Source organism: Musa acuminata, chromosome BXJ2-9, assembly GCF_036884655.1.
Source record: "Musa acuminata AAA Group cultivar baxijiao chromosome BXJ2-9, Cavendish_Baxijiao_AAA, whole genome shotgun sequence".
Lineage (NCBI taxonomy): Eukaryota > Viridiplantae > Streptophyta > Magnoliopsida > Zingiberales > Musaceae > Musa > Musa acuminata.
Window position 1 is genome coordinate 49,613,641 of NC_088346.1, and position 25,329 is coordinate 49,638,969.

At 48.6% G+C, this 25,329-nt stretch overlaps 5 protein-coding genes and 1 long non-coding RNA gene across 6 annotated transcripts; 2 read left to right on the forward strand and 4 right to left on the reverse strand.

Moving 5' to 3' along the window:
* Positions 1-2,032, reverse strand: LOC135623857 (pentatricopeptide repeat-containing protein At1g08070, chloroplastic-like). The gene has a single exon (XM_065127286.1). The coding sequence runs from the start codon at positions 1,676-1,678 to the stop codon at positions 116-118; it is 1,563 nt and encodes a 520-aa protein (XP_064983358.1). The 5' UTR covers positions 1,679-2,032; the 3' UTR covers positions 1-115.
* An 860-nt stretch (positions 2,033-2,892) lies between these two features.
* LOC135623858 (uncharacterized) lies at positions 2,893-5,533 on the reverse strand. Its single transcript, XM_065127288.1, has 2 exons — positions 4,989-5,533; positions 2,893-3,645 (listed from the first exon to the last, which is right to left on the reverse strand). Exons 1-2 carry the CDS (start codon positions 5,498-5,500, stop codon positions 3,081-3,083), a joined length of 1,077 nt encoding a protein of 358 aa, XP_064983360.1. The 5' UTR covers positions 5,501-5,533; the 3' UTR covers positions 2,893-3,080.
* A 3,057-nt stretch (positions 5,534-8,590) lies between these two features.
* On the forward strand, positions 8,591-10,077 carry LOC103999522 (uncharacterized). Its single transcript, XR_672794.3, has 2 exons — positions 8,591-9,107; positions 9,649-10,077. It is a non-coding gene; the product is annotated as an uncharacterized LOC103999522 (long non-coding RNA).
* An 805-nt stretch (positions 10,078-10,882) lies between these two features.
* On the reverse strand, positions 10,883-16,735 carry LOC135623859 (protein ALTERED PHOSPHATE STARVATION RESPONSE 1-like). The gene is made up of 5 exons (XM_065127289.1): positions 15,033-16,735; positions 14,165-14,340; positions 12,600-12,823; positions 12,052-12,382; positions 10,883-11,423 (listed from the first exon to the last, which is right to left on the reverse strand). The coding sequence occupies exons 1-5, from the start codon at positions 15,892-15,894 to the stop codon at positions 10,986-10,988; spliced, it is 2,031 nt and encodes a 676-aa protein (XP_064983361.1). The 5' UTR covers positions 15,895-16,735; the 3' UTR covers positions 10,883-10,985.
* A 1,776-nt stretch (positions 16,736-18,511) lies between these two features.
* On the forward strand, positions 18,512-20,367 carry LOC135622118 (cationic amino acid transporter 1-like). Its single transcript, XM_065123761.1, has 2 exons — positions 18,512-18,943; positions 19,049-20,367. The coding sequence occupies exons 1-2, from the start codon at positions 18,529-18,531 to the stop codon at positions 20,365-20,367; spliced, it is 1,734 nt and encodes a 577-aa protein (XP_064979833.1). The 5' UTR covers positions 18,512-18,528.
* Positions 20,368-20,410: 43 nt separating this feature from the next.
* Positions 20,411-24,777, reverse strand: LOC135622119 (cytokinin dehydrogenase 5-like). Its single transcript, XM_065123762.1, has 2 exons — positions 24,205-24,777; positions 20,411-20,455 (listed from the first exon to the last, which is right to left on the reverse strand). The coding sequence occupies exons 1-2, from the start codon at positions 24,775-24,777 to the stop codon at positions 20,411-20,413; spliced, it is 618 nt and encodes a 205-aa protein (XP_064979834.1).
* Positions 24,778-25,329: the final 552 nt, after the last annotated feature.

Here is a 25,329-nt window from a genome sequence, read left to right on the forward strand (position 1 = left end):
TTAATGTTTGGCACTCAACATCTTTATAAAAACTTTAACAAAAAATGTTTCATTTAATTATAGGCAAAATGATAATTATTCCAAGATAGATGGCAAAATTAAATGAGAATTGAGCTCATTCATATTCTTGACCCAACTCATCAAGCTCTGTTTCCAACCCGAACCCATGTAGCTTCGACAGCTCTGTCAACCCTTCCAACACCCAGTAGATCTTCCATGTCTGCGAATGTCGTGTGTCTGACGACAAGAACTCGACCACTTCAGAGTCCACTTCGATGGAGCTACCTCCCGGTGTCTTCTCTGTGCTCTGCTCCCTCGCAATCCGCTTCATCCTCGCAACATCCTTCCATCTCCCCGCAGCTCCGTATATGTTCGAGAGCACGACGTAATTCGCAGCATCTCCTGGCGCAAGCCTCGCCAGCCGATCCATGGCGAGCTCGGCCACGGCGACGTCCCTGTGAACCTGGCACGCACCGAGCAGGGAATTCCAGATAACGCAGTCCGGTTCCACCGGCATCCTCCTGATGAACTCCACTGCCTCGGTGAGCAGCCCTGCTCGGCTGAGAAGGTCCACCATGCACCCGTAGTGCTCCATCCATGGAACAAGCTTGTAGTCCTCGGACATCGACCAGAAGTGCATCAGCCCGTCATCGACCAGGCCGATGTGCACACAGGCGGACAGTGCTCCGACGAATGTGATGCCGTCCGGTCTCTCCCCGACGCGCTTCATCTGATGGAACAGCTGCAGTGCATCCGCTCCTCGTCCGTGCATCGCCAACCCTGCGATCATGGAGTTCCAAGTTACCAGGTCCTTCCTCTGCATGGCATCGAACACGTCCACGGCGTCGTCGATGCAGCCGCACTTTGCGTACATGTCGACGAGTCCATTGCTGACGCAAACACTGGTGTTCAACCCGTTGGCCTTGGCGTAAACATGAATCCGTCTTCCCCGGTGGAGCGCCCCCAGTTTCGAGCACGCCGACAGAACAGTCGCAAGAGTGGCTTCGTTCGGCTTGACGTCGTGCGCCCGAAGAATGCGGTCGAAAACCTCCAAGACCTTGTGGTACTGGGCGTGGTGAGCGTATCCTCCGATGAGCCCGTTCCACGAGAACACATTTCTTTCAGGCATCTCCTTGAAGATACGCTCGCAGGTGTCGAGGTCTCCGGCGTCGGCGTAACCGAGTAAGATGTTGTTCCAAACAATGGCGTCCCGATCTGGCATGGAAGCAAAGAGCTCCGTGGCCGCGGCCATGTCCCCGCGCCTCGTGTATCCCGAGATGATGGTGTTCCAGAGGACCACGTCGCGGTCCGTGCTCTGATCGAAGAGCCTTCTGGCGGAACCGAGATCACCGTTCGAGAGGTAGGCCGCGACGATGGCGGTCCATGCGACCACGTTCTTCGCTGGCATCGAGGAGAACACCTTCCGCGCCCAGCCGATCGCTCCCACGCTCGAATACATGTCGATCAACGCGGGAACCGCGAAGTCATTCCCTTCGAACCCACTCTTGATCGCCAGGCCGTGCGCTTGCTCGCCCTCCTCCGTCGCACGGACCGCGGTGCAGGACTTGATGACGAGCGGGAACGTGTACCGGTTCGGCCGCACGTCCCTCCTCCTCATCCGGCGAAACAAGGCCATCGTGTCCCTGTGAAGCCCGGCCCCATTGTATCCTTTGAACATCACGTTGTGGAGGACGGTCTTTGGCTGGGAAATTTGGTCGAACGCCTGGCGTGCGAGCTTGGGGTTTCCACATCGGAAGGAGGCGGCGACAACTCGGGGGGCAAGGAAGGGGTTATGGTGGAGGCCATGGACGACGACATGAGCCTGGATCTGGAGGAGCAGCTGCGGCCTTCTGCATGTCTCCAAGAGAGAGACGAGGCGTTCTTCGATGAGCCTGTGAGAGGGGGTTGGAGGAAACTTGCCTATTTTCTCGGAGGAGCGGTCAATATATTTGGGTTGGGCGGTGGGAAACAGAGACGAAGGTCGTTAATGTCTTAGTCTCGTGCGTTCGCTTCCTTCGCTTCGGTATGCATACACAGAGGGGCAATAACGGTATACATTCATCCTATAGTACGTACAAGACTATGTGGACGGGATCGAGTCTGACCACATGGATTAAATCATATCTTATCATATTGGTTGACTTTTAATTGGCCACATCAATTAGGTCATATCTAATCACATTGTACGTAGTCATATGGTCGTACATAATAATCACATGGATTGGATCGATCTAGTTTGACAAATTAATTTAATTTAAGTCAGACCCTACTTAGAATCGTCTTATCAAATTAAATTTTAAAAATTATATTATTATTATTATTATTATTATATTATGTACACTAAACTTAAATTATGAGGAAATAGAGTATATTTTATATGGCAGGAAACACAATTTATTTCTAATTAATTTTTTTTAGATGCATAGATGAATCAAATTGTCCCTTTGTTGCGCCTACTTAGATTGCCTCCATCTCGTTGGATCATTGATCTCCTATAAATACTGGTATAAAACGGCTTAATCAGATAAAATTTTGTGGAAGCAGTTGTAATTCTCTCTCTCTCACAAAGGCTTCCTAGTTTTCTTTGAGTTCTAGTTTTTAAGTCATTCAATTCAAGACTTGAAGAAAGCTTGAAAGTTCACAGAAAAGGATTAAGATTACAACTTGGAAGAGAAAATAAACTCTACCAATCGGTTGTTTTAGATTTGCATAGTAATTATGCAGCACTTGAACTATACAAATAACTTCTTTTCTCTTCTCTTTGCAGAAAAAATACTATGTATATTGGCTCAGCTCTTCGTGCTGGCACAACACTTGAATTCATGCAAGACCCTAACAAGTTTATGAAGCAAACCTTTCATCAAGGCGAAGGAAATCAATAGACATGGGAAATACAATCAGATCATAGGTTGAGTTTGGATTTGTAAAACACTCACACGAGGCATTTATATACAATCCTATAACAGACGTGCCATGAAAGCTTTTACTAGTAAATCCAAGAGAGACATACACTTCTTCTTCTTCTTCTTCTTTTTCCCTTATTCTTTGTTCTAAGGAACCTCATAAGCCCCCAAGCCTCCTCAGCAGATGCCAACCGGATTTTCTTTGCCCTTGATTTCATCCTCGGGTTGAAGTGGTTCATCGAGTCCTTTGGACATCTGATGGTCCCAGAACTTCTTCTTGGCCCATGCGATGGCTTCGTCTATGGCGGCAGCTCCCTCTTTCCCTCCCATGCCATGCCCATTGATCTCTATCACATACGAGCTCTCTGCTGCTTCTCTATGCCCTTCCACTCCTCTGTCTGCTTTGGATAACACCGGGTCGAGGAAGACAGAAGATATCACAGAGGAGGGGGAATCTGCATCTGAATTGTCGCACCCCGTAGGCTCATCTTGGCTGCGACGGAAGCTGGCTTCGAGGCTGATGGTCTCCGGTGGCGAGAAGCAGCAGGAGAAGCTGATATGAGACCTCTGTCGAAGTAGCTCGCTTGAGCCGTGGTCTCTCTTCTTACAGTCTCTAGAATCCAGGTATGGATCTCTAGAATCCAGGTATGGATCCATGCCAGGAGTCCTGTGGCTGTTCCATTCCTCTCTGGAATTTGTCGACGGGGAAGAAACATACCGCCTGGATGGGATCGTGATTGGCCTGAAGCACAGCATAATTCACCAAAACATCAGAAAGAATGTTTCAGACAACTTCAATGGGTTCAAACTCCAGGACCAACAGAGCACCAAAGGCAATTGAGTACGGTAAAGTTCATCTGCTTGCACTTGCTACATGAGATCACTCTTTTGGGTTCCAACTCTAGAAAGAAAACCACTGCTTGCATAACATCATTAAGCGTGGAAGGTCATGATTTCATTCATCTGTAAAGTGTAATAACCATGATGATGTTGTTCTTGATAATGCTTACTGAGTGAGCTTTTACTTTTCCAGCAAACATAGAGCGAAAGATAATGCATTTCCATCATTGGTAACAGTTAACGATGAAGTCCTTATCTTGTTATTCAGAATCTATATTCTTTCAATGTGATGTTAGATAATGTTTAGGTATGATAAATTTCGAATGCGCTCCCCTGCAAGCTATCTAGTTTGGTGGCATTGTGCGTCCGTAACAGTAATGGGTGCACTCACTGACATCATGACATGGCATCATTCTCCAAAGATCACAGAAATGAAAATTTTAGGATAAATATAAAATAGTTTGATGCATATATCCCCAATGATAATAAAAACTTTAAAGTACAGAAATTTTCAAAATTACATTGAGACAACTTCCTTAATGAAATGTTTTTCATGTATAATCCTTTAAGATCAAGATATCATATATACATATGCCCATTAACTAGAGTCAACAATTTAGGCCATATAAAACATAAAATGATTGAACCTTGTAGTTTACCATGAATTTACTCTTTCTTAAGTCTAAATGATTAAGATACAAGCCATCAAAACAGCCTCTTTATTCAATTTACAATGATAAGACTATGTATAGCACTAAGTTATCCTCTTTATTCCTATCCATCCCACACTATCATCAGCCACCTACTCGACAAAATGTAAGGGCCTAATTCGAAATTTATGTTATGATTTGCTAATATTTAAACGGATCCTAAATGCCTATTATCCTCAATTAGAAGGGAATTTTTGGTAGTTCATTAATTTCACAAAAAATGTAAACCATTTGTAGTTTCATTGGTTATTCAAGAAATTACATGTAGGTCATTTGAAAGATATGTGATTTGGCCTTTCCTTGAAGAAAAAATATCTATTTTTTGATATATTTTCGTTTATTTTTCACCAAAATTTTCATTTGCATGTATTGGGTTATTATACATGAAAAAGATGTGAAAAAAAAGGCAAAAAGAAGTATTAAAAAAAAATACCCCAAAAAAAATTATCATTATTTTCTTTTCTTTGGGTTCCTTTTTTTTTTTTGTTTCTAATTTGGTCTATCTCTACAACAAGGGGTTGAGATTGAACGGTACCTGAGCTTAGAAGCGAAGGAAGAGAGCACGGCGTCCTCCGCCATCGACGCCGCCATCCGGATGGGAGGGCTCATGTCCTCAGAGCTCAGGACCGAAGATGACGACTTGGACCTCGACTTCCGACCTCGGCCGCCTCCCTCCGACCCGAATATGTCGTCGTAGAACCCCTCCTCCGTCCTCACCAGCCCCGCCCGCGGCAGCGCCCCGAACGCCGGCACGCCCCGCCCGGCCGCCGCCCGCGGGATCCCTCGCGGCCGCTCCGCCGGACGGAAGAGCTCGTCGTAGAAGGAAACCGGCCGGGGATCGGCCGGCGCATGGAGCTCGCCCGAGAAGCGGCGGAGCAGGACGGTCCGCGGCGGACCACCGAAGACGTCGCGGAAGTCGTCGGGGCCCAGGGGGGCGCCATCGCCAGCTCCGGAATCACCCCAGCGGCCCCGCCGCCCCCTCGCCTCCTCGGTGGAGCGCCGGCGGGGTAGAATGGATCCGATGGAGACCCGCCACGATTCGTCCATGTCGCCGCGAGATCGCTCGGTTGGTATTCGACGCGGGCGGTGGGCGAGCATTTATGCACCGAGAAAGAATGGCGTGCGAAGACGATCGCTGTGTTTCACACATCAGCAAACAGCGAAATCGAGCCACTCAGGAAGATGACCAGCTGGGGCCCGGTCGTTTGCTGTTTCGTCTTCGGTGCGTCCAATCCACGAGTCGAGATGGTCGAGTGAGCTCGAGTCCGACGACCAAGCACAGAGTGAGTTGACGTAACCATCTACTCCTCGTAAGGAAGAAGCGTCAAGTGGTGTGTCAGGACGTGTCTCGTCGTTGACCCATTGACCTCTATTGTTAATTATCTCGTCAGCTGAGCACCGACGAATCTCTCCTTCCCTTCGACAACAAACATATACTTAATCGACGAATTACAAGGACATGATCAACAGAAAGCTCTAAATGAGCTGTCCAAAGGAGACAGCCAAGGCATGTTGCAGCTGAAGCAAAGCAACAAAGGGAAGGAGGATGTCAAAGGGGAGGACGGATGCCCAGCTGCAGGTAGACACGACATGATGGAGGTTGATGGACTCACTCACCTTTATCACATTAACCCTTACTTTTGCATCACAACTTTCTCTTCCTTTACAGACAAACAATGATGTGAATCCATATTTAATTAGCCACATGTGTGTCACTTTGTACCCAGCAAACTTCCCTGATTCTAAATGAAGCTGGTTTTGGATTGAGTACATGTGTTACAGACAAGCAGTGTTGGGAACAATGCATTTTCCTGGGTTTAGTTTATGGAATAATGAATCGGCACACCTTTGTTTCATGGATCTTATGTTTCCAATCTTGATGAAAGCCAAATCAATGAGCACTCAACATATCGAGTTTACAATTGATTCTCTTCAGAGCTTGCTACTCTTTAGCTTTACAAAAGTACTTGGATTCAGCTTTGTCATGACCCTCAATTAAAGCCAGCAATCTCCATCCTGGAGCACTCAGGATCTGCAATCTTAAATTACCCATGCACACGCAAGTGCTTGAATCTGAGCTCTTCTGCCAAGATCTGTTTTGATGGCCACCAGTAAATTCCAGACAGTGGATTCGACGGATTGGACTTAAGACTGCATCGCACTTTCCCTGAGGAGCTCCAGCCTGCCATGAGCGGTAGACAGTGAAGGGAGGATTCCATACGTGATGTCTCCAAACTCAGAGCACAGAGTTGCAGTGACAAAAAAAGGGAGATGTGGGCAAAGCATGTCACCAAGCGCATCCGTAATCATTCTGTTTTCGCTTCTCATGGCACTGCAAGCTGCAGGGTGAAGACCAGCCTCCTCCTCTAATGCTGCTGCACCAGTCACTTGATCTCTGGGATTGGAGTCACCGAACGTGCTCACGAGTGATCCTGACTGATGTGTGTCGACCATGAATTCATCAGTGAAAGAAATGGACATGAAAGACTCAAGGGAAGGTGTAGTACAAGTAAAATGCAGTTACTGAGCATTCAACTCGAGTTATGCCGACAGGTTGATCGTGCTTCAACATATCAGCTAGCAAAAGCTGAAACCTCACAAGAAGAACAGACAAGGCAACAGCAAAAGATGAGATGGAAAGAGGTGAAGGGACCAGAGACAGTGAACCTGAAAAGGATACATCACAGGAAGTCTCTTTCGTTACAATTTCTGCACCTTGATTGGCAACCATACATTCTGCTCAGATGCTTGCTGATAACAAATTAACCTGCTTAATCTTTACATGGATGATCCACCTCAGGATCATCATCCTTGCTTCGCCTCCGTGGGTTTTGTGGACCTCCCATCTCATGAATGATGTATCGAGTGAGTCTTGTGGCTGGAGGTGACCTGCGATGGCCTTCTACTGGACCTTGAGACAAGTCATCGAAGGTGGACTTGGATTCACGGGAGAGCGAAAATTTAGACTTGGAGGCGTAACCACGAAGACAATACTACCATTGCATGCATGACTCTACCCCGACTGGTTCTTCCTCAGCTTATGGACATGGAATCTGAATTGGATAAAAAGAATGCATTCCTTCCCTTTGCATGCTCCGGAAACGGACACATTAGTTCTCCACGTCTATGTGAAGGTCGATCGTCTTCCAGCTTCATCTCCGTCTCTAGAGAGAAGATTGAGTAGCGAATCACATCAAGTTGGTCGAGAAGAAAAAAGTCACTCGAGCTCAGATCAAAGTTCAACAAGAATTACTTCATTAGATGACTCCCAAACTTGGACCTCTGTGTCTGCTCATTCTATTCTGTTCTATTTCGATCTCTTTGCTGTGTTTAATAACAGAAGAACTAGTCCTCTCCATCCTCGTCTTCGTGAACTCATTATCACACAAGTGATCGTCCTTGAATCCGTTCCTTGCTTTGTGCCACTCCACAACATAGAGTTGGACGTCGGCTTCTTGGCGTTTAGGCCCATGCAGTAAAAGCTTCTCTTTCCGTGGCAACGTATCTTTTGGATAACTATTTCTTATTACTACAATTTTTTGTTGTAGTGTCTCTATCCTTTACTCCATCAATATAAATGAAGGTTTCTTTTCTTCATTTCAAACTTTCAACCTTTCGGAATGACAAACAATTTCTCATACGATGAAGCGTAGTCTCTTAACACATCTCGAGGTTTATTCCAGCATCACTGGTCAATGGACCAACAAGCTTTGGTCCAAAAGTGTGCAAGACTAGCTTTTGGGTTCCATCCAGGCTATGCCAGCTGCAAGAGCCATGCATCCTAAGGAGCTCCGACCTTAAATTTCATCTTGACTAAAGGCATCAATCATTGCATTTTTGAAGAAGGCAAAAAAAAGCAGTGGCGAAGCAACTACTAAAGTGAACATTTTCTTTTATCACGTAAAAAGCTGCCCAAGCGATTGCTAGATGACTGACTACTGCTCTCTCTGTAGAAGGTCGACTTCAAACAAATTCCAATGCAAAGTTGGCTTTATGGGCTGAGGGTTCCTTTAGCCTGGCGGTGGATTTTATTGTATGATCCCTTCTGCGAGCACCGTAATATATGCGAGCAAGCATTATATTACGGAGATCATAAAGAGGCGGTTCGCGTACCGGCCCGGCTTACGTGTGTCGGCAGAGAGGCCGACCAGGAAAACCCACAGGTGACACGCGATAGGTGACGTCACCACCCGCTCTCTGTGCAATGGGGAATCGCTCTTTCCTGGACGGTGTCTCGGACGAGACGTCGAGGATGGTTGGCGAGGGAACCTCAGATCCACATGAGATCTAACGCTAGCAGCCGTCGAGTCATCGTTTCGACCGCCTTGTCCGCTCTTCTTCTTAATGCGGCCGGGAACGCGGCCAGGTTCGTTTCGAAGGATCGCTAGCTTCATTCCTTCTTCCGATATTAATCCCAGGTGGCGCTTGGATGACGACCGATACCAGAAGGCGCCACGCACTATCTTCCTCTCCCTCTCCGTCTCCGACTCCAGTTCTCTTGCCCACCTCTTTCCCTTCTCTCCGTCACCGCCTCTTCGTTTCTCGGGGCGAGATGGCCCGATTCGGTGGATGGATTCGGTTCTTGATGTTGTTCCTTCGAGTTCTCATGGAGAGGCCCGTCCCGAATGAGATCCAGCTCGTCTTCTGATCTCAGGTGGGTCGAATTTAACTTTCTGATTTCTTTCTTGCACGTTCCGATCGGTTCCTTCCCTCTGCTTGCCGTGGTTAGAAGTAGAACCGTACCAATGGGTTTGTTGCTTCTTGTTTGGGGTCAATTCTACAAGATTCGACGCTTGTAGCTGTCTGTTGAAAAAAGGTGGGAACTTTTTGGTAGGTCAACGGTGAGAGATGGCACGGTTTGGTGGACGGATTCGGTTCTTGATCTTGTTCCTCCGAGTTCTCATGGAGAGGCCCGTCCCGAGTGAAATCCAGCTCGTCGTCTGATGCTACCGGTCGAATTAGGTTTCTTGATGTGTTCTTCCGCATCCGATTGGTTTCCTTGTCTCTCATTGAAGAGGTTCTCGACATCCTGGAATCATTGTTTTGTGGATTAATTCTTCAAGATCTGATTTATTTTTTCCCTCTGGGACCGAAATAAGTAGTTTCGATGAAGAAAGCTGATAAGTGATCACCGAGCGTGGCTCTTTTGCGAGGGATGCATCGTCTAAAAGTCTAATGTTGTCTCTCCTTTGCAGGTGGAAGACGATGATGTTGAGGGCAAGTCGCTGATGCTCCGAAAGAAGCAAGCTTGAAACTGAAAGTAGACTCAAGGTTGCGGCCATCAAAGCAAGCAGAGAGATCCGCCATGTCATTCTTCTTTTTAGATGTACAAACTGAAGCCACAAACAGGGAAGCTATCCATGTGGTTAATTCAATGTGTTAGGTTTTTCTTTTTCCTTCTTTTTGGAAGATGCCTATCTTCCTGGAATCCTTTCTACCTCGAGCTCTGTTGAGCAGGACTCTAAAGTTCTGGCTTGATCTATAGCTTGTTTAGGAGGAGCAGATTGAGCCAACCATCTGCCCTTATTTTCTGCAAGCTAGTTGATAGATTATGCCGTGTATCAGTTATATTCTTCCAAGCATTCATGTTTTTGAGTAAGCAATATAGTCCTTTTTCTCTTCAAGCTGGCATCTTTCACGATCTGAATTGAATTGTCGCGTACCTGGAAAGTAATCATGTCAAGATCCTGGCTTATTCTGTTTTCGGATGTTTGATTACACCTCAAAGAAGATAATTCCAACTCTCACCCCTATTAGAAACAAACAGAATCTGAGTTCTTGTAACAGGTGACTCACACTTCCAGAATGATGCTGTTTGGGGTCAGAATCCTGTTCTCAGGGAATGCCAAGATCCTGAAATGGTTCCACTGATACAAAAACAGTTTCATTTCAGATAGAGAGGAATTTTGCTTTGCTATGGTTACATGGTTGGTAGTTTTTTTCTTTCTTCAATAGAGAATTTTCAGGAATAGGGAGCCAATGCCAGGTTGAATTATCAATGCACTGTTGACTTGGATGTCATGAACTGTTTGAAGGATCTTTTCTGCAAATGTCAATGTCTTAGCATAGTGTGAAGAGGCAAATATAGAAGGAAAGAGATAAGAATCTCTTTAATGTTAGTGCTGTTTACACAAATGTCAAGAAGACCCATCTGTAATGACAAACACATCACAAATGCCAAGCACACCCCATCTGAAACCAAAAGACTTATCTGCTTACATTTCGACACAGTTGTGCGTTCATTTATTTTTCTTTATCATGATTTTAGCACCTTTTTTTTTTTTTTATAGGCCGAGACGATCCAACCAGCTTGTAATAGTCGATCAGCCCTGTTTCATGTCACTCCCTGCAAGCTCTGTGAGATAACCCCCATTGTTTAGCAATATATTTCCTGGATTTTTTAACACTAGAACATAAAAGCTTTGCTCGAAAAGAAAAGACCATAATTTTCCAGAAAGTGATCGGCAAACCATCGGTCATGATGCCGAAACCAGAAAAGGTTTTGCTTACAGAATTCATCATGGTAAAATGTTCATGAGTGCACAGGTGAAACACTTTCTGAAAAACTTGGTGCAACTTCTGTGGAACCAACAATGCCCCCCAAAGCTTGCGCGCAAACACTCGAGAACCCCGTTAGAGCCTGGAATACATTTGGGAGGCAGGTCTGCAGATTGTTCAGTGTCATGGCTCGACTCCTGCGAACCGAATCGAGATACTTGGCTTTCTCTTCCTCCACCCTCTTCCTAAAAGCTTCCAGTTTTGCATGCCTAGTTGATGATCGAAGCGTATTCGCCTGAGGATCTTGAAGGGCATGCTCATCATGCTTCTCCAATGTGCGAAGAGAGATCAACTCTTTCTCCAACCGACTCTGGAGTCGATCAGATATCTTCTTCAGGCTGTGCTCTTTGTTATGTTGCAGAATTATAGAGCGAATGACCAATAAAAAGCTCTTAATTGCCTCAGCTGCTACCTGTTGAGATACAGAAAGCAAGAGAAATTGGAAAGTAGAAATTGACCCGGTTGGTGGAGAGATTTAACAGAGAAAGATTAGTTTAAACTATCAAACAAGCATTCCAATACCACTTCTGATCAACATATGCCACAAGTTAGTTTTCACTTAGTAGGTTTCCAGTACATGCCTGTTTCCTGTACTCGGATGCAACTATTTATTTGCACATATGTCCAGTAAAAGTGTACATCTGAAGCATGCATCCATGAACAGACCTAAACTTTAAACATGCATCTTTATCCTCGTGAAAAGGAAGGTTAAACAATCAGAACATATATGTAACAAGTGGTTCATTAGGACATGCAACAAAATCAAGTAAAAGATCAACCAAGAAACTAAATTTGAAGACATGAATCTGCTACCCTCACCACATCCAAGGTAACTATTACAGAATTCATAGATTGTACCAATAGTCACATTTGATTCATCATCTTATTTCAAGAACTTAAACCGATTTATGCAATCATAAATGTGCAGAGTAAATAACTCATACATGCTGGTAGATGCCAACTGCAACATAGCATGTCTCCTAATGTAACAGAAAATAAACATTAGTGCATAATAAATGGAAAAGTGCAGGTGGTAGTACCTTGTCTGGGAGCCTATCAAGAACTCGTTGAAGTTCTTCACAAAAACCACGGATACTGGATGTTGATCCCATCAGCGTATCATTTTCCGGAAGGCAATCGGTTAGTCGCACCCACTGGTTGAGAATGTGTGCATATTCACGTTGACAGCAGAAGAGGTTGCAGAAGGAATTATACCAGAAAGCCACCTCTGTTTCTAGCTGAGATATGGCATGTTGATGGGAGTCGGTCGTCGGATCAGTGCCTAGATGGTTATCAAGAAGATTGGCCTGTTGAGAAACATGGTTTTGCACTTGATGACATTCGTACATTGTTCCCCACATCTTCAAAAGGCTTCAAAAGAGGGCAAATCAAATATCAAAATCATACGAGTAGATAACTAGTAATCAAGATAGTACCTAAGCAGAAGCCAAGGATAAAGGAGTTTGATTATTTATTTAGCGAAAAGTCTGGTTGAAAGCTACTAATTGTTTTGCTATAAACTAGTCTTGTATAAGCATGCAATAAGCACCAGGATTTAAGTCAAACAAAGGGCGCATTATTAACTTACCCAACAGAAAATTCAATTAACTGAGGAAGTAACTCTTCATCCCGGAGTTTTGATATTGATAAACATGTTCCATTGATTGACTCCTTCAAAGATATCATTTGGCACTGCAGTTCCTCAATGTCTGATCGAGTTTTCTCAGTTCTTGTGAAGTCATAGTCACCGGCTTCTAGCTTATGCAGTAGCAAGATTATCTTCTTATGCTGGGAGTTAGCATTTTCCTGATCCTGCAATAAAGAAGACCACTAGATAATAAGACAGTAACACTTGGCACCGAATTAATAATTAGGAACAAAGTAACATGTTTGTAAGGGATTTGTGTCTAACTTTAGCATCTGCATACTTTTCTTATAATGTTTACATTTGATAATTAGCCAAACTGTGTCCTAAGGGGACATAAAGGTTTGAAAATGTGCTCGGGCTACATAAGATCCCTAGCCAGTCAATGTTAGGACCAGTGATTTAAAAATGTGCTTGGGCGCTCGGGCAAGGCAAGGTAAGGCCTGAGCGCATCGTTTACTATCTAGGAAGTGTGCTTCAAAGAGGCATCGCTTGGGCGCTTGCCCGAGCCCAGGCGCCAAGCACTTCGAGCGAGCACCCGGGTTAAATCAAGCGACCAAACCAATGTGTTAGGCCTGGTTCGATCACATTTGTGTTAGTTGGTTCAATCGAACCAACTAAGCACCGATATCAGCCTCCCTCCGCTGCCCCTCACGACTTCCCCAACCCTAACTCGACTCCTGCCGCTGACATTTTCTTTCTGTTGTCGTTGCCTCTCTCTGCTTCCGCTGCTCGCCGCTACCTCTATCGCTGCTCTAAGTTAGCAGCCTTGATTTCTACTCTTCTCACACTCGACTCAATATGCTGTTAACAGTATACTATTAACAGTATTTTTTATTTATTAGATTAATAATATATTATTTTGATTTTAATACTGCTAACTTTATTTATTGTTTTGAATTTTGAGACTTTTGTTAATGTGACATTGTGATTTTATACTTAAGATTTTCTTAATTTAATATCATATTTTTATTTAAATAATTATATTTATTAATTATATTATATATTATTTATATTTTAGCACCTTGTTTCACTCGGGCGAGCATTTGGGCGAGCACCTAATGCCTCGGGCGTTCTGGAACCTTGGCGTCTTTTGGCACCTAGCACTTTTTAAATCACTGATTAGAACAAATAAGAACATAATATATAATCTACACACTGTTGTTAACATTTTCAATATTAGAAAATTAAGTACTATAGACTATAACGTTACTAGATTTAAGAATGTCACATAACTACACATTTCTGATTAATTCAACCCTCGTTAAAAATGAGATGTATGCGTTTGCATATGTGGCCTTCAAAGAAAATGGAAGATAAACAGGATACTGCAACAAGACCATGGAAATTTATATCGACTTGTCGCTCAGTTAAAGCAATATAAAGCAATACTTGGCAAATGAGCATTTAACAGTTTTTTTCTTCACTTTTCCACAAAGAATGTAGAATAGAAGTAAGGTGCTTGCCATTGTAAATCTGGTAAAATTTGATCTTAATAGAGTGCTTACTTTCACTTGCTTGTAGAGCCTCTGCTCCTCAGCAAAAAGCTTTTCTAGTGTCGTGCAATGGTTACCATGCCTGCTAGCATTAATTGCATCTTGAGCATCCTTGTTAGAATGAGAAGATCTGAAAGACCAGCTCCATGTCAATGCATTTACAACCTTGGCCGACTTGGAACTCTTCCCTGAAGAATAGAAATTATCATACCAAGTAGTTGAAAGAAAAGACAGCTACCAGATGAGCAATTGTCTTGGTAATTTTGGAAACTTGTTATCAGAAGCTTCTCTTATATGCATGCTAAGTAGCTCATTACCATCATCCTATATGACGAGACTGCCACTGCAGTTGTTAGATTGTGATCAAGTGATAGGTTGGGTAGAATTTTCTCAACCTGGTCAGTAAGCAGCCTAGATATCACTGGAAAAACCTATATCCACAATTCACTATGTATGAGTAGGGTAGGTGAAGAAGCCAGCTCAGTTCAACATAGGTGTGGTGGTAAAAAACATGCACGGGCACACAAAGATCTAATTATACAAAAGTAAGGTCTAATTATCAAGTATGGTCTAATTGTGCAGTTTTAAATATTTGTCCTTTAATAATTCTTGTTGTTGAGTTAATGCTAGTTCTCGGTGAAGGTGCTAAGATAGGCGGCAGCAGATCTATCACTGTTACAACAGTAACTGTTCAGAGACACTAGATATCACAAAATGCAATCTAACACTTCTCCCTAGTATCGACAAGGTCAATAACTGAGGTGAACATAATATTATTGAGTGGTGCACAATAAAGCACCAGAAAAAGAAAATTGCACATTGACTAATCATTCAAGAACATTGACATCATAAAGCAAATGAGATGCAAATTATAGATTACCTTTCCTTGTTTCAGGATCCCAGGGATAACGGTAGCTGCGATTCGACTCAAGAAGAACTGCAACATCCTTTCCTCCAGCCGCAGCTTTCAAGAAATAATCATCCACCTCCCTTATAATCCCTGCCAATGTCTTCTTGCTCCTCCACACCACCATCCCCATGTCCGTGTCCTTGGTTAACCAACTTACTACCGAAGAGTTGTCGTCGGCCAATTCCTTAAGGGGGCATTTCTCTCTCGCCCGATCCACTGTCACAGCAAAATCTTCCTTTCTTTGGATCACCTTCTCTTCTTCCTCTTCTTCCTCCTCCTCCTCAAACTCGGACTTAGTCTCTGCCCAATCCTCTTCGTCCACTGCAACCTGCGAGACGGCTCCTTGTTCCCTTTGAGGCACTGGAGATGAAGAACTCGGAGAAGCCGGAGGGACAAACGGATCCCAGAAGTCCCAGACTGATCCTGGGACGGGAGGGCGAGGCGTCCCGCAGCTCCCGTTGTCATCCACGTCATTCGGATCCTCGACAGAAACCTTCTTCTCCATCGCCTCGTTCGTGGCAATGGGACTAAAGTTGGGAGGGGGCGGCGGCGAGAGCGGCAGAGGGGGCGGCGGCGAGGGTGGCAGAGGCGGCGGTGGGGGTGGAGAGGGAGGCAACGTGAGGCGGAGAGGGGGGGCGTCACCCAGGATCATCGTCTCGACTTCGGTGAACTGCAAAAGGGTGGCGCCAGTGTTCCTCAAGGACTTGAGGTACGCCATGTGAGCGGCGGCGAGCTCAGCCCGGCAGCTCAGAAGCTGCTTCATGAGCCTCCGCCGCTCCTTGCACCGCCACACCACCTCGTCCACCTCCACCCTCGAGTACGTGCACCCCATTCCGCCGTTCAAAGAAACAACAAGAAGGAAAAGGCGATCTTGGTCGGGATTTATCGATCTAAATCAGCGGAAAACAGCTTCGAAATCCACAAAAATCGAAAACTTAATGGACAAAACACGTGGAAAACGATTTGTCGCTCCCGACTCAGGGAAATCAAATTTAGCTACTTTTCCCTCCAGGATAAAAGTGAAAGCCTCTCTGAGAGGAGGAAGGCTTCCGCTCAAAAGCTAAGTGGAGTTGAAACAAGACCAAAGAGAGTGAGAGAGAGAGAGAGAGAGAGAGAGAGCGCGCCTTAAAGGTGGGATATTTAGGAACTCGAAGAGGGGTTTTGTTTCAATAAAAAAGAGCCAGGAGAGGGAAGAAACCAGAGCTTGGAAGCTTCATCAAGGTGGTATTTTTTTTAGGTGAAAGAGAGAAAAGGTTCCCACCGCGATACAGTTGGGGTTCGAGGAGAGAGAGAGGAAAGGATGCGAGGAATGTGAAGCACAACTGTTTGGGCGAGTGTTGGGTCGGGACGACAGAACGGTGGCTCCCCTCCTGTCACCTGCACCTCCCTGTCTCCTCCTCTTCGGCGCGCCTTTCTCCACCACCCTTTAGCTGTGTCCGTGTGTCTCCGAGAGAGAAGTAGTGGGGTCTTCGGTGTTATCCATCGACGTAAAAAGCAGAGAAGCAGAGGAAAACATTATATTATCGGAGAACGACAGGAACTAACAATAAAGAAATGGAGACGATGATTCCTTCCCCTTGTACCACTGACGGAGGACGCCATGGACAAGCAAGCCTGCAGAGCAAATAGCTATTGGATTTTGCACTGCCGCAACCAACAAGAAGAGACCATCCATTGATGTAAATACAGCAGTCAACTTGAAGAAACAAAACAAGTTTAATCACCATATCAAACAAGACATGCATGCTTCATAGGCTGATAGATTTACCGCGATGCTATCGAGTTACACAATGTTTGAGATGATGGAATTTGGTGTTCTTGTAAGCTCAAACATCAAACCACTCTCATCGATTGTTCTAAACATGATGAGGATGACATTTGGTGAACGCCTTCGGTATTACTGTAACTTCATTTCTTATGAAGGGGAAACATGTGGCATCAACAAGCGAAAGCGATGTTGCACTGGATTTCCACTAAAACGACTCCATCAAAATGTTGCTCCTAACAATTTGCTGAACGAAAAAGATGCACTTGTGAGCTTTAATTATTTAGCTTATCACCATAACCATCTACCGATGAGTTGCTGGAATCACCTGAATGGAAGAAAAGGAGGATAATTCGCATGGAAATGATATCAAAACTCAAGAAAAAGATTAAATATCCATCGTAATTATACACATAAAAAAAGAATTTTCATGATTATGAGTGCCGAAAGCTGACAGAAACGGCGTTTGATGGGTGATGATGTGTTCTGAATGGTCATGCAATGAATGCATGGTTGCTCAGAATCTGTAGCTGTTTCCGATCCTTTGAGGTCGAGCTTTGCAGGCTCGTAGGCCAATCCCATCCCCATCCCCATCCCCATCCCCGACGAAACATCTACTGTTGTGGCAGGCACCGAATGAATGCCTTCACATGATGACCGTGCCTCGTCTGCGTCTTGATCCCTCGTTGAAGCCTTCCCACCGTGGCGGATGGGCCCATCATCCTACGTGTCTCCAAATAATTGCATCATTATGTTATATATTATATATATATATTAATGTCAGAATCTTACTGTGGACCAATTAAGAACAGCGTCTCTCACAATACCAGACAAGCTCAAGATCCTGATCACTATGGAATCTCTTCAAGAGTAGGAATGTGGCGGTCATCTTATCACCATGCGGCCTTGATCGAACGGACAACTGCGTCATGGATGTGACTGATGCCTCGTTGTCAATATACGAAAAAAGGCTGGGAATCTAGGAGAGGAGTGGAAGAACGCCGTAAATAGGTTTTGCTGCTGCGGTGTATGTGCGTTAGAAACATGGCACAGTTCAAGGTTTCCTCCCTTCCATCGATTTCCGGGGAAGGAGACGGCGGACGAGCCGTTTCCGGTGCCAAAATTGGGGCAGTCTAGCCGCTAGCTGCACCAGCGAAAGGTTTGTTTATGGAGCGTTTGGCTACCGACATTGCTGTATATATAGCTCGTTCGCGAGGGCAATCAATCACTTGGGACTCTCCTCCTCATCCTTTCTGTCATTCCTCTGCTCTTCTGAAGGTTGTTTCTCCTCCTCCGGGGACCCTCACACCTCGGCGCAGTTAATACCCTCGCGTCTCTTCTCGTCTCTTTCCATCAGATACAGATTATTCTTTGTTAGAATAGAGAGGCCTTTCTCTGCTTTGTATCCATGCGTGATATATCCGTAGTTCTTCCGTGTTTATTTTGTTGACGAAGCGAACACCAAAGTACGGTTTTCCTTGATGCGTTTCAATCTCTCTGTAAAACAAATACATCGATTGCTTTCTGCAAACGAGGCAAAGACCTCAAACTCCAGTAGCTGATCAGATATAGTATTAGGAAATTAGTTTCATGGTTAAGATTGTTCAGAAACAATATCTTCATTGGTTCTCTACGCCAAATAGTTATGATACGTTCTCATATGCTTGCTTGAAGGGGCGGGCATTCCAAGAAAGAAACAACATGGGGACGGTAGGCGACAGCGGCGTCGGGAAGCCAAAGAGAAGGGCTTGGAGTTGCACCAAGCAAGACTTCCTCCCTGAGGAGTCGTTCCAGAGCTGGGCAAACTACACAAAGGCCTTGAAAGAGACCGGAACGCGGCTCAAGGATCGGATCACGTCGCGGTCTCTGGATAAGCTGGAGCTCACCGAGATCAAGGGCCGGAGTGGATTTGAGATGAAGAAGACCCTCTCCTGGTGGGACCTCATCTGGTTCGGCATCGGCGCCGTCATCGGCGCCGGCATATTCGTCCTCACGGGCCAGGAGGCTCGTGACTCAGCGGGTCCTGCGGTCATCCTCTCCTATGTTGTCTCCGGCATCTCGGCCATGCTCTCCGTCTTCTGCTACACTGAGTTCGCTGTGGAGATTCCAGTTGCAGGTTCGGGTTATCTACCAACGACAACCAATTAACTATACAAAGGATTGCTGATGTCGATCGACCGTTGCCACTCTCACACTGTTCATCCATGCATGCCCGTTTCAGGTGGTTCCTTCGCATACCTTCGAGTCGAGCTCGGCGACTTCATAGCTTTCATCGCTGCCGGCAACATCCTTCTCGAGTACGTGATTGGCGGCGCCGCGGTCGCCCGCTCCTGGACGTCTTACTTCGCCACGCTCCTCAACCACCACCCGAACGACTTCCGCATCCACGCCACCAGCCTCAATCCTGACTACAGCCGCCTCGACCCCATCTCTGTCGTCGTCATCGCCTTAGTCTGCCTCGCTGCTGTCTCTTCCACCAAGGCGACCTCTCGATTCAATTACGTCGCCTCCATCATCCACCTGGCCATCATCGTCTTCATCATCATCGCAGGCCTCACGCAAGCCAACCCCAAGAATCTCTCTGACTTCACTCCATTTGGTGTGAGAGGAATCTTCTCGGCCTCTGCAGTGCTCTTCTTCGCCTACGTAGGCTTCGATGCAGTGTCCACCATGGCCGAAGAGACTAAAAACCCCGCCAAGGACATCCCACTGGGCCTCGTTGGTGCAATGACCATCACAACTGGCTGCTACTGTCTACTGGCGCTAACGCTTTGCCTGATGCAGCCTTATTCACAGATCGACCCCGACGCTCCGTTCTCGGTCGCCTTCCAGGCCATCGGCATGGACTGGGCCAAGTACATCGTCGCCTTCGGCGCGCTCAAGGGCATGACGACCGTGCTCCTCGTGTCGGCCGTCGGCCAGGCCCGCTACCTCACCCACATCGCCCGCACCCACATGGTTCCTCCATGGTTAGCCGAGGTGCACGCCACCACCGGCACCCCCGTCAACGCCACCGTGGTCATGCTCGTAGCCACCGCCGTCATCGCCTTCTTCACCAACCTCGGCATTCTCTCCAATCTCCTCTCCATCTCGACGCTCTTCATCTTCATGATGGTTGCAGTCGCCCTCCTGGTTCGACGTTATTACGTCAGCGGCGAGACGACCGACTCCGACCGGAACAAGCTCATCGCCGCCCTGGTGCTGATCTTGGCCTCTTCTATAGCGACTGCTGCGTACTGGGCGGCGGGCGGGATGGGGTGGGTCGGCTACCTCTTGTCGGTGCTGGTTTGGTTCCTGGCGACGGTGTTCTTATGGTGGGGCGTGCCGCAGGCCAGGGCACCACAGACGTGGGGCGTGCCGCTGGTGCCATGGCTGCCGTCAGCGTCCATTGCAATAAATATTTTCCTGCTCGGCTCGATCGACGGTCCGTCGTTTGTGAGGTTTGGCATATGGACTGCGCTGCTGCTCGTTTACTACTTCTTCTTCGGGCTCCATGCATCCTACGATACTGCTAAGGCCGCCTCCAATGATGGTGTATAAAACTGAAATGTTCTGTCTCGCCGGACTTTGCTATTGCTGTTCATCATTTCTGGATCATCAACGACATCTTCTTCTTCCAAAAGTTGACCTAAATGTTGAACAAAATTAGTTATATTATTTTATTTGATTCAATTAATATCAAAGGTGCATATAATAATGAGCATATCAATGTCAAAATACAAGTCATATTTAATATTTGAATTGATCTTAAGAGAACAATCATATTTAATATTTCATTCCATCTATTAATACCAAGGGAGAGCATATGAAAAATCCTCCATGCTGAATGTGTATAACCTCCCTACTGAGTGTGTATAAATGGTCATCCCTCCCCTTTTATTCAGCAAAAATTACTTTCTCGTTATTCTCTTCCTACCTTGAAAATCAATAGCACTATTAATCATTGTGATGCTTGTCTTTGCAATAAAAGTCATAAACTGCCTTTTGGGACAACCTCCATTTCTTGCTCTAAACCATTTGAAATCATTTATACCGACGTGTGGGGCCCTGCCCCAATTCCGTCTTTTGACAAGTTTTCTACTGTATTTACCAACTTTCGAAAGTTGGTCGAGAATTTTTTTCAATCTTCCATTAAAACAGTTTACTCTGATGGTGGAGGCGAATATCAAGCCCTCACATCCTGTCTCTCTGCTTGTGGTATACAACACCTCAAGTCACCCCCACATACTCCCCAATTGGTTGGTTCTGCCGAACGCAAACATCGGCATATCGTTGAAACTGGTCTCTCCCTTTTACATCAAGCATCCATGCCACCATCTTTTTGGTCAGTAGCTTTTCAAACTGCAGTTTATCTCATTAATCGTATGCTCACTCCAGTCTTACAATACCAGTCACCATTTGAAAAATTATTCCACAAACTTCCAAACCTTCATAAACTCAGAGTTTTTGGCTGTTTATGTTATCCATGGCTCCGTCCCTATGCGTCACATAAGCTAACACCACGATCTAAGCCTTGCACTTTTATAGGCTACTCTCTTGAACATAATGCTTTTCGATGCTATGAACCCCAAACTAAAAAGGTCTTTATATCACGTCATATTATCTTTGAGGAGTCTGTCTTTCCTTTTCAAAATAATCCTACCATGCAAACTGATGCGGCAAGGCATCTGTTTAAGCCGTGGCCTCGGGGCCGTCGCGGCTCGGTTCTGGGTCCGGAAGTCGGGGGTCTCTAGCGGCGTCCGTCGGGGTCTTCCGGCGGCCGCGTGCGGTGGTTCGGGTCGGGACATCGGGTCGGCCGCAGCTCGGGTCGGCAGGTCGGCCGCAGCTCGGGTCGGGACGTCGGGTCGGTCGCAGCTCGGGTCGGCAGGTCGGCCACAGCTCGGGTTGGCAGGTCGGCCGCAGCTCGGGTCGGCAGGTCGGCCGCAGCTCGGGTCGGCAGGTCGGCCGCAGCTCGGGTCGGGACATCGGGTCGGGACGTCGGGTCGGCCGCAGCTCGGGTCGGCAGGTCGGCCGCAGCTCGGGTCGGGACGTCGGGTCGGCCGCAGCTCGGGTCGGCAGGTCGGCCGCAGCTCGGGTCGGCCGCAGCTCGGGTCGGCAGGTTGACCGCAGCACCTGAAGAGTCGACCGTCTGGTACCTGCACAAAGGTCGGGCCGAGGCGCTCGGCCCGACCCCTCCGACGGCTAAGTCAGCGATATGGAGGGGGTTTTGGAGGAAGAGATGGCTCCATACAAGTGTGGAGTGTGAGTGTGTCCTCTCTAGTCGGAGTCCTCTTCTCTTTAGCATGCGAGGGTATTTATAGGGGAGTATTCTGCAGTATGTACCTCGATCAGTGTGTTGGACCTGGCTTTTGCAGGATATTAATGTGCCTTGGTCAGTGTGTTGGACTTGGCTTTTGCAAGACATTAATGTGCCTCGGTCAGCGTTCTGATCAGTTTGACCAAGTGCTGAGGCGTGATGGGACAGGTGACGTCAGCCCGTCTTGTCGCCATTATTTCCCTCATCATATTCCCCCCCTGAAAGGAGCTATGCGTCGGTTGTCACGCAAGGGGAGTCCGATGCATGGCTCTTGTTTTCAGGTGGGTTGGTCGTGCGGTCGCAATTTTGGGGAGAATGGAGCCGAGGAGCATAAGGCTGTTGGACAGGTTGGGCCGACAAGTCACAAGTCGGAGATCGAACTAGAGCGACTTGGGCTATGAATTGAGCCGGCGAGTCGCAAGTCGAAGATCGAGCTGGAGTGACTCGGGCTATGGTTTGGGTCGGCGAGTCGCAAGTCGGAGATCGAACTGGAGCGAGTAGACCGCGTAGGCGTGTCTCGGGTTATGGGCCGAGGCGGCGAGATGCAAGTCGGAGATCGAACTGGAGCGAGCAGACCGCGTAGGCGTGTCTCGGGTTATGGGCCGAGGCGGCGAGTTGCAAGTCGAAGATCGAACTGGAGCGACTCGGATTATGGTCTGAGCCGGCGAATCGCAAGTCGAAGATCGAACTGGAGCGAGCAGACCGCGTAGGCGTGTCTCGGGTTATGGGCTGAGGCGGCGAGTTGCAAGTCGAAGATCGAACTGGAGCGACTCGGGTTATGGTCTGAGCCGGCGAATCGCAAGTCGAAGATCGAACTGGAGCGACCCGTGCTATGAGCCGAGGAGCCGGCGAGTCGCAGGTCGGAGCCTGAACTGGAACGACTCGGAATGACTGGATCGACGAGTCGCAGGTCGGAACCTGAACTGGAACGACTCGGAATGACTGGATCGACGAGTCGCAGGTCGGAACCTGAACTGGAACGACTCGGAATGACTGGATCGACGAGTCGCAGGTCGGAACCTGAACTGGAACGACTCGGAATGACTGGATCGACGAGTCGCAGATCGGAACCTGAACTGGAACGACTCGGAATGACTGGATCGTCGAGCCGCAAGTCGGGAAATGAACTGGAGCGGCTCGGGATATGAGCAGAGGTAGCAGGTTGTGCCGTCAGCCGAAGAGCTGACGCGGGGTGGCCGCGCATGGGGCCGAGGAGCCGAGGCAGCGTGCAGCGTGTTGGCTGCAGCGTGTTGCTGCGCACGGGGCCGAGGAGCCGAGGCAGCGTGCAGCGTGTTGGCTGCGCATGAGGCCGAGTGGCCGAGGCAGCAGGGCTGCTTGCTGGCTGCGCACGAGGCCGAGGAGCCGAGGCAGCGAGGCAGCAAGGCAGTAAAGCAGTAAGGCAGCGTGCTGGCTGCGCATGACGCCGAGTGGCCGAGGCAGCGTGTTGGCTGCGCATGAGGCCGAGTGGCCGAGGCAGCGAGTTGCTTGCTGGCTGCGCACGAGGCCGAGTGGCCGAGGCAGCGTGGCTGCTGCCGCGCATGGGGCCGAGGCCGAGGCAGCGCAGTGCTTGCTGCGCAAGGGGCCGAGTGGCCGAGGCAGCGTGCAACGTGTTGGCTGCGCATGAGGCCGAGTGGCCAAGGCAGCGAGGCTGCTTGCTGGCTGCGCACGAGGCCGAGTGGCCGAGGCAGCGTGGCTGATTGCTGGCTGCGCATGAGGCCGAGTGGCCGAGGCAGCGAGTTGCTTGCTGGCTGCGCACGAGGCCGAGTGGCCGAGGCAGCGTGGCTGCTGCCGCGCATGGGGCCGAGGCCGAGGCAGCGCAGTGCTTGCTGCGCAAGGGGCCGAGTGGCCGAGGCAGCGTGCAACGTGTTGGCTGCTGCCGCGCATGGGGCCGAGGCCGAGGCAGCGCAGTGCTTGCTGCGCAAGGGGCCGAGTGGCCGAGGCAGCGTGCAACGTGTTGGCTGCAGCGTGTTGGCTGCGCATGAGGCCGAGTGGCCGAGGCAGCAGGGCTGCTTGCTGGCTGCGCACGAGGCCGAGGAGCCGAGGCAGCGAGGCAGCAGCGTGTTGGAGTGAACATAGCTTACCTTAACAGGGTTCTTGGGGAAGACGAAGGACGACCTCCAGCTGTTGATGAGGCCTTCATCAATGATGACGAAGCCTTCGATGTAGTCGAATCTTTCGCTCCGGTGGGCGCTGTGGAGCGAGACGAGGAGCTCCTGGTCTCTGGTGAAGGCCGCGGAGTCGTACAGTACTCGGATCCATCTCACCCCGTGAGGAGCTGTCTCCAGTGCAATCCGGGCTCTGATGATGATCCCAAACTGTCCCAGACCACCGAGAACTCCATGGAACAGCTCTGAGTTCTGCTCTTCTGAGCATGTTATCAGCTCGCCCTTGCCTGTGACCATATCGAGCTCGTGGACATTGCTGATCTGAGGTCCGTGGTGAAAGTCTTGCCCGCTTGCGCCGGCGTTGGAGAGAGGGCTGCCGACCGACAAGTAGAGGTAGTCGGTCCATGACTTGGGCGCGAGGCCGCCGTTGGCTAGCGTCCAGTTCAACACATCGACCTGGAGATCACCCTCCGAGGCGTCGACATAGTACTCGCCCGTGGACGGCGAGCACGTCGGCTCCGGGCGGGGCGCGATCCGGCCGCGACTCATCTGGACCACGACGCCGTCCGGCGAGAGCGTCTGGCCCTTGATCGAGTGGCTGCGTCCCCTGGCGGAGACCGGCAACCAGCGGGCCGCGCGTGTGGGACCGAGGGGCCGACGCGGGCGGAGGCGCGCGGGGCCGAGCCGCGCGCGTGGGGGCCGAGGCGCCGAGGCGCGCAGGCTGGTCGCGCGCGTGGGGCCGACGCGGGCGGGTTGGCCGACGCGTGCGGGCTGGTCGCGCGCGTGGGGCCGAAGCGCTCGGTCTGGCCGCGCGCGTGGGGCCGAGGGGCCGAGACGCGCGGGGCCGAGGAGCCGAGACCGTCCACAGAAGTCGCTACTGCTGGTGCAGGTCGGCTGCAGTGGAGCAACCAAGGAGAAGACTAACGTACCGTCATTCCGGGCCCTCCTTCTAGCGCCATTCTGATGCAGCAAGGCATCTGTTTAAGCCGTGGCCTCGGGGCCGTCGCGGCTCGGTTCTGGGTCCGGAAGTCGGGGGTCTCTAGCGGCGTCCGTCGGGGTCTTCCGGCGGCCGCGTGCGGTGGTTCGGGTTGGGACATCGGG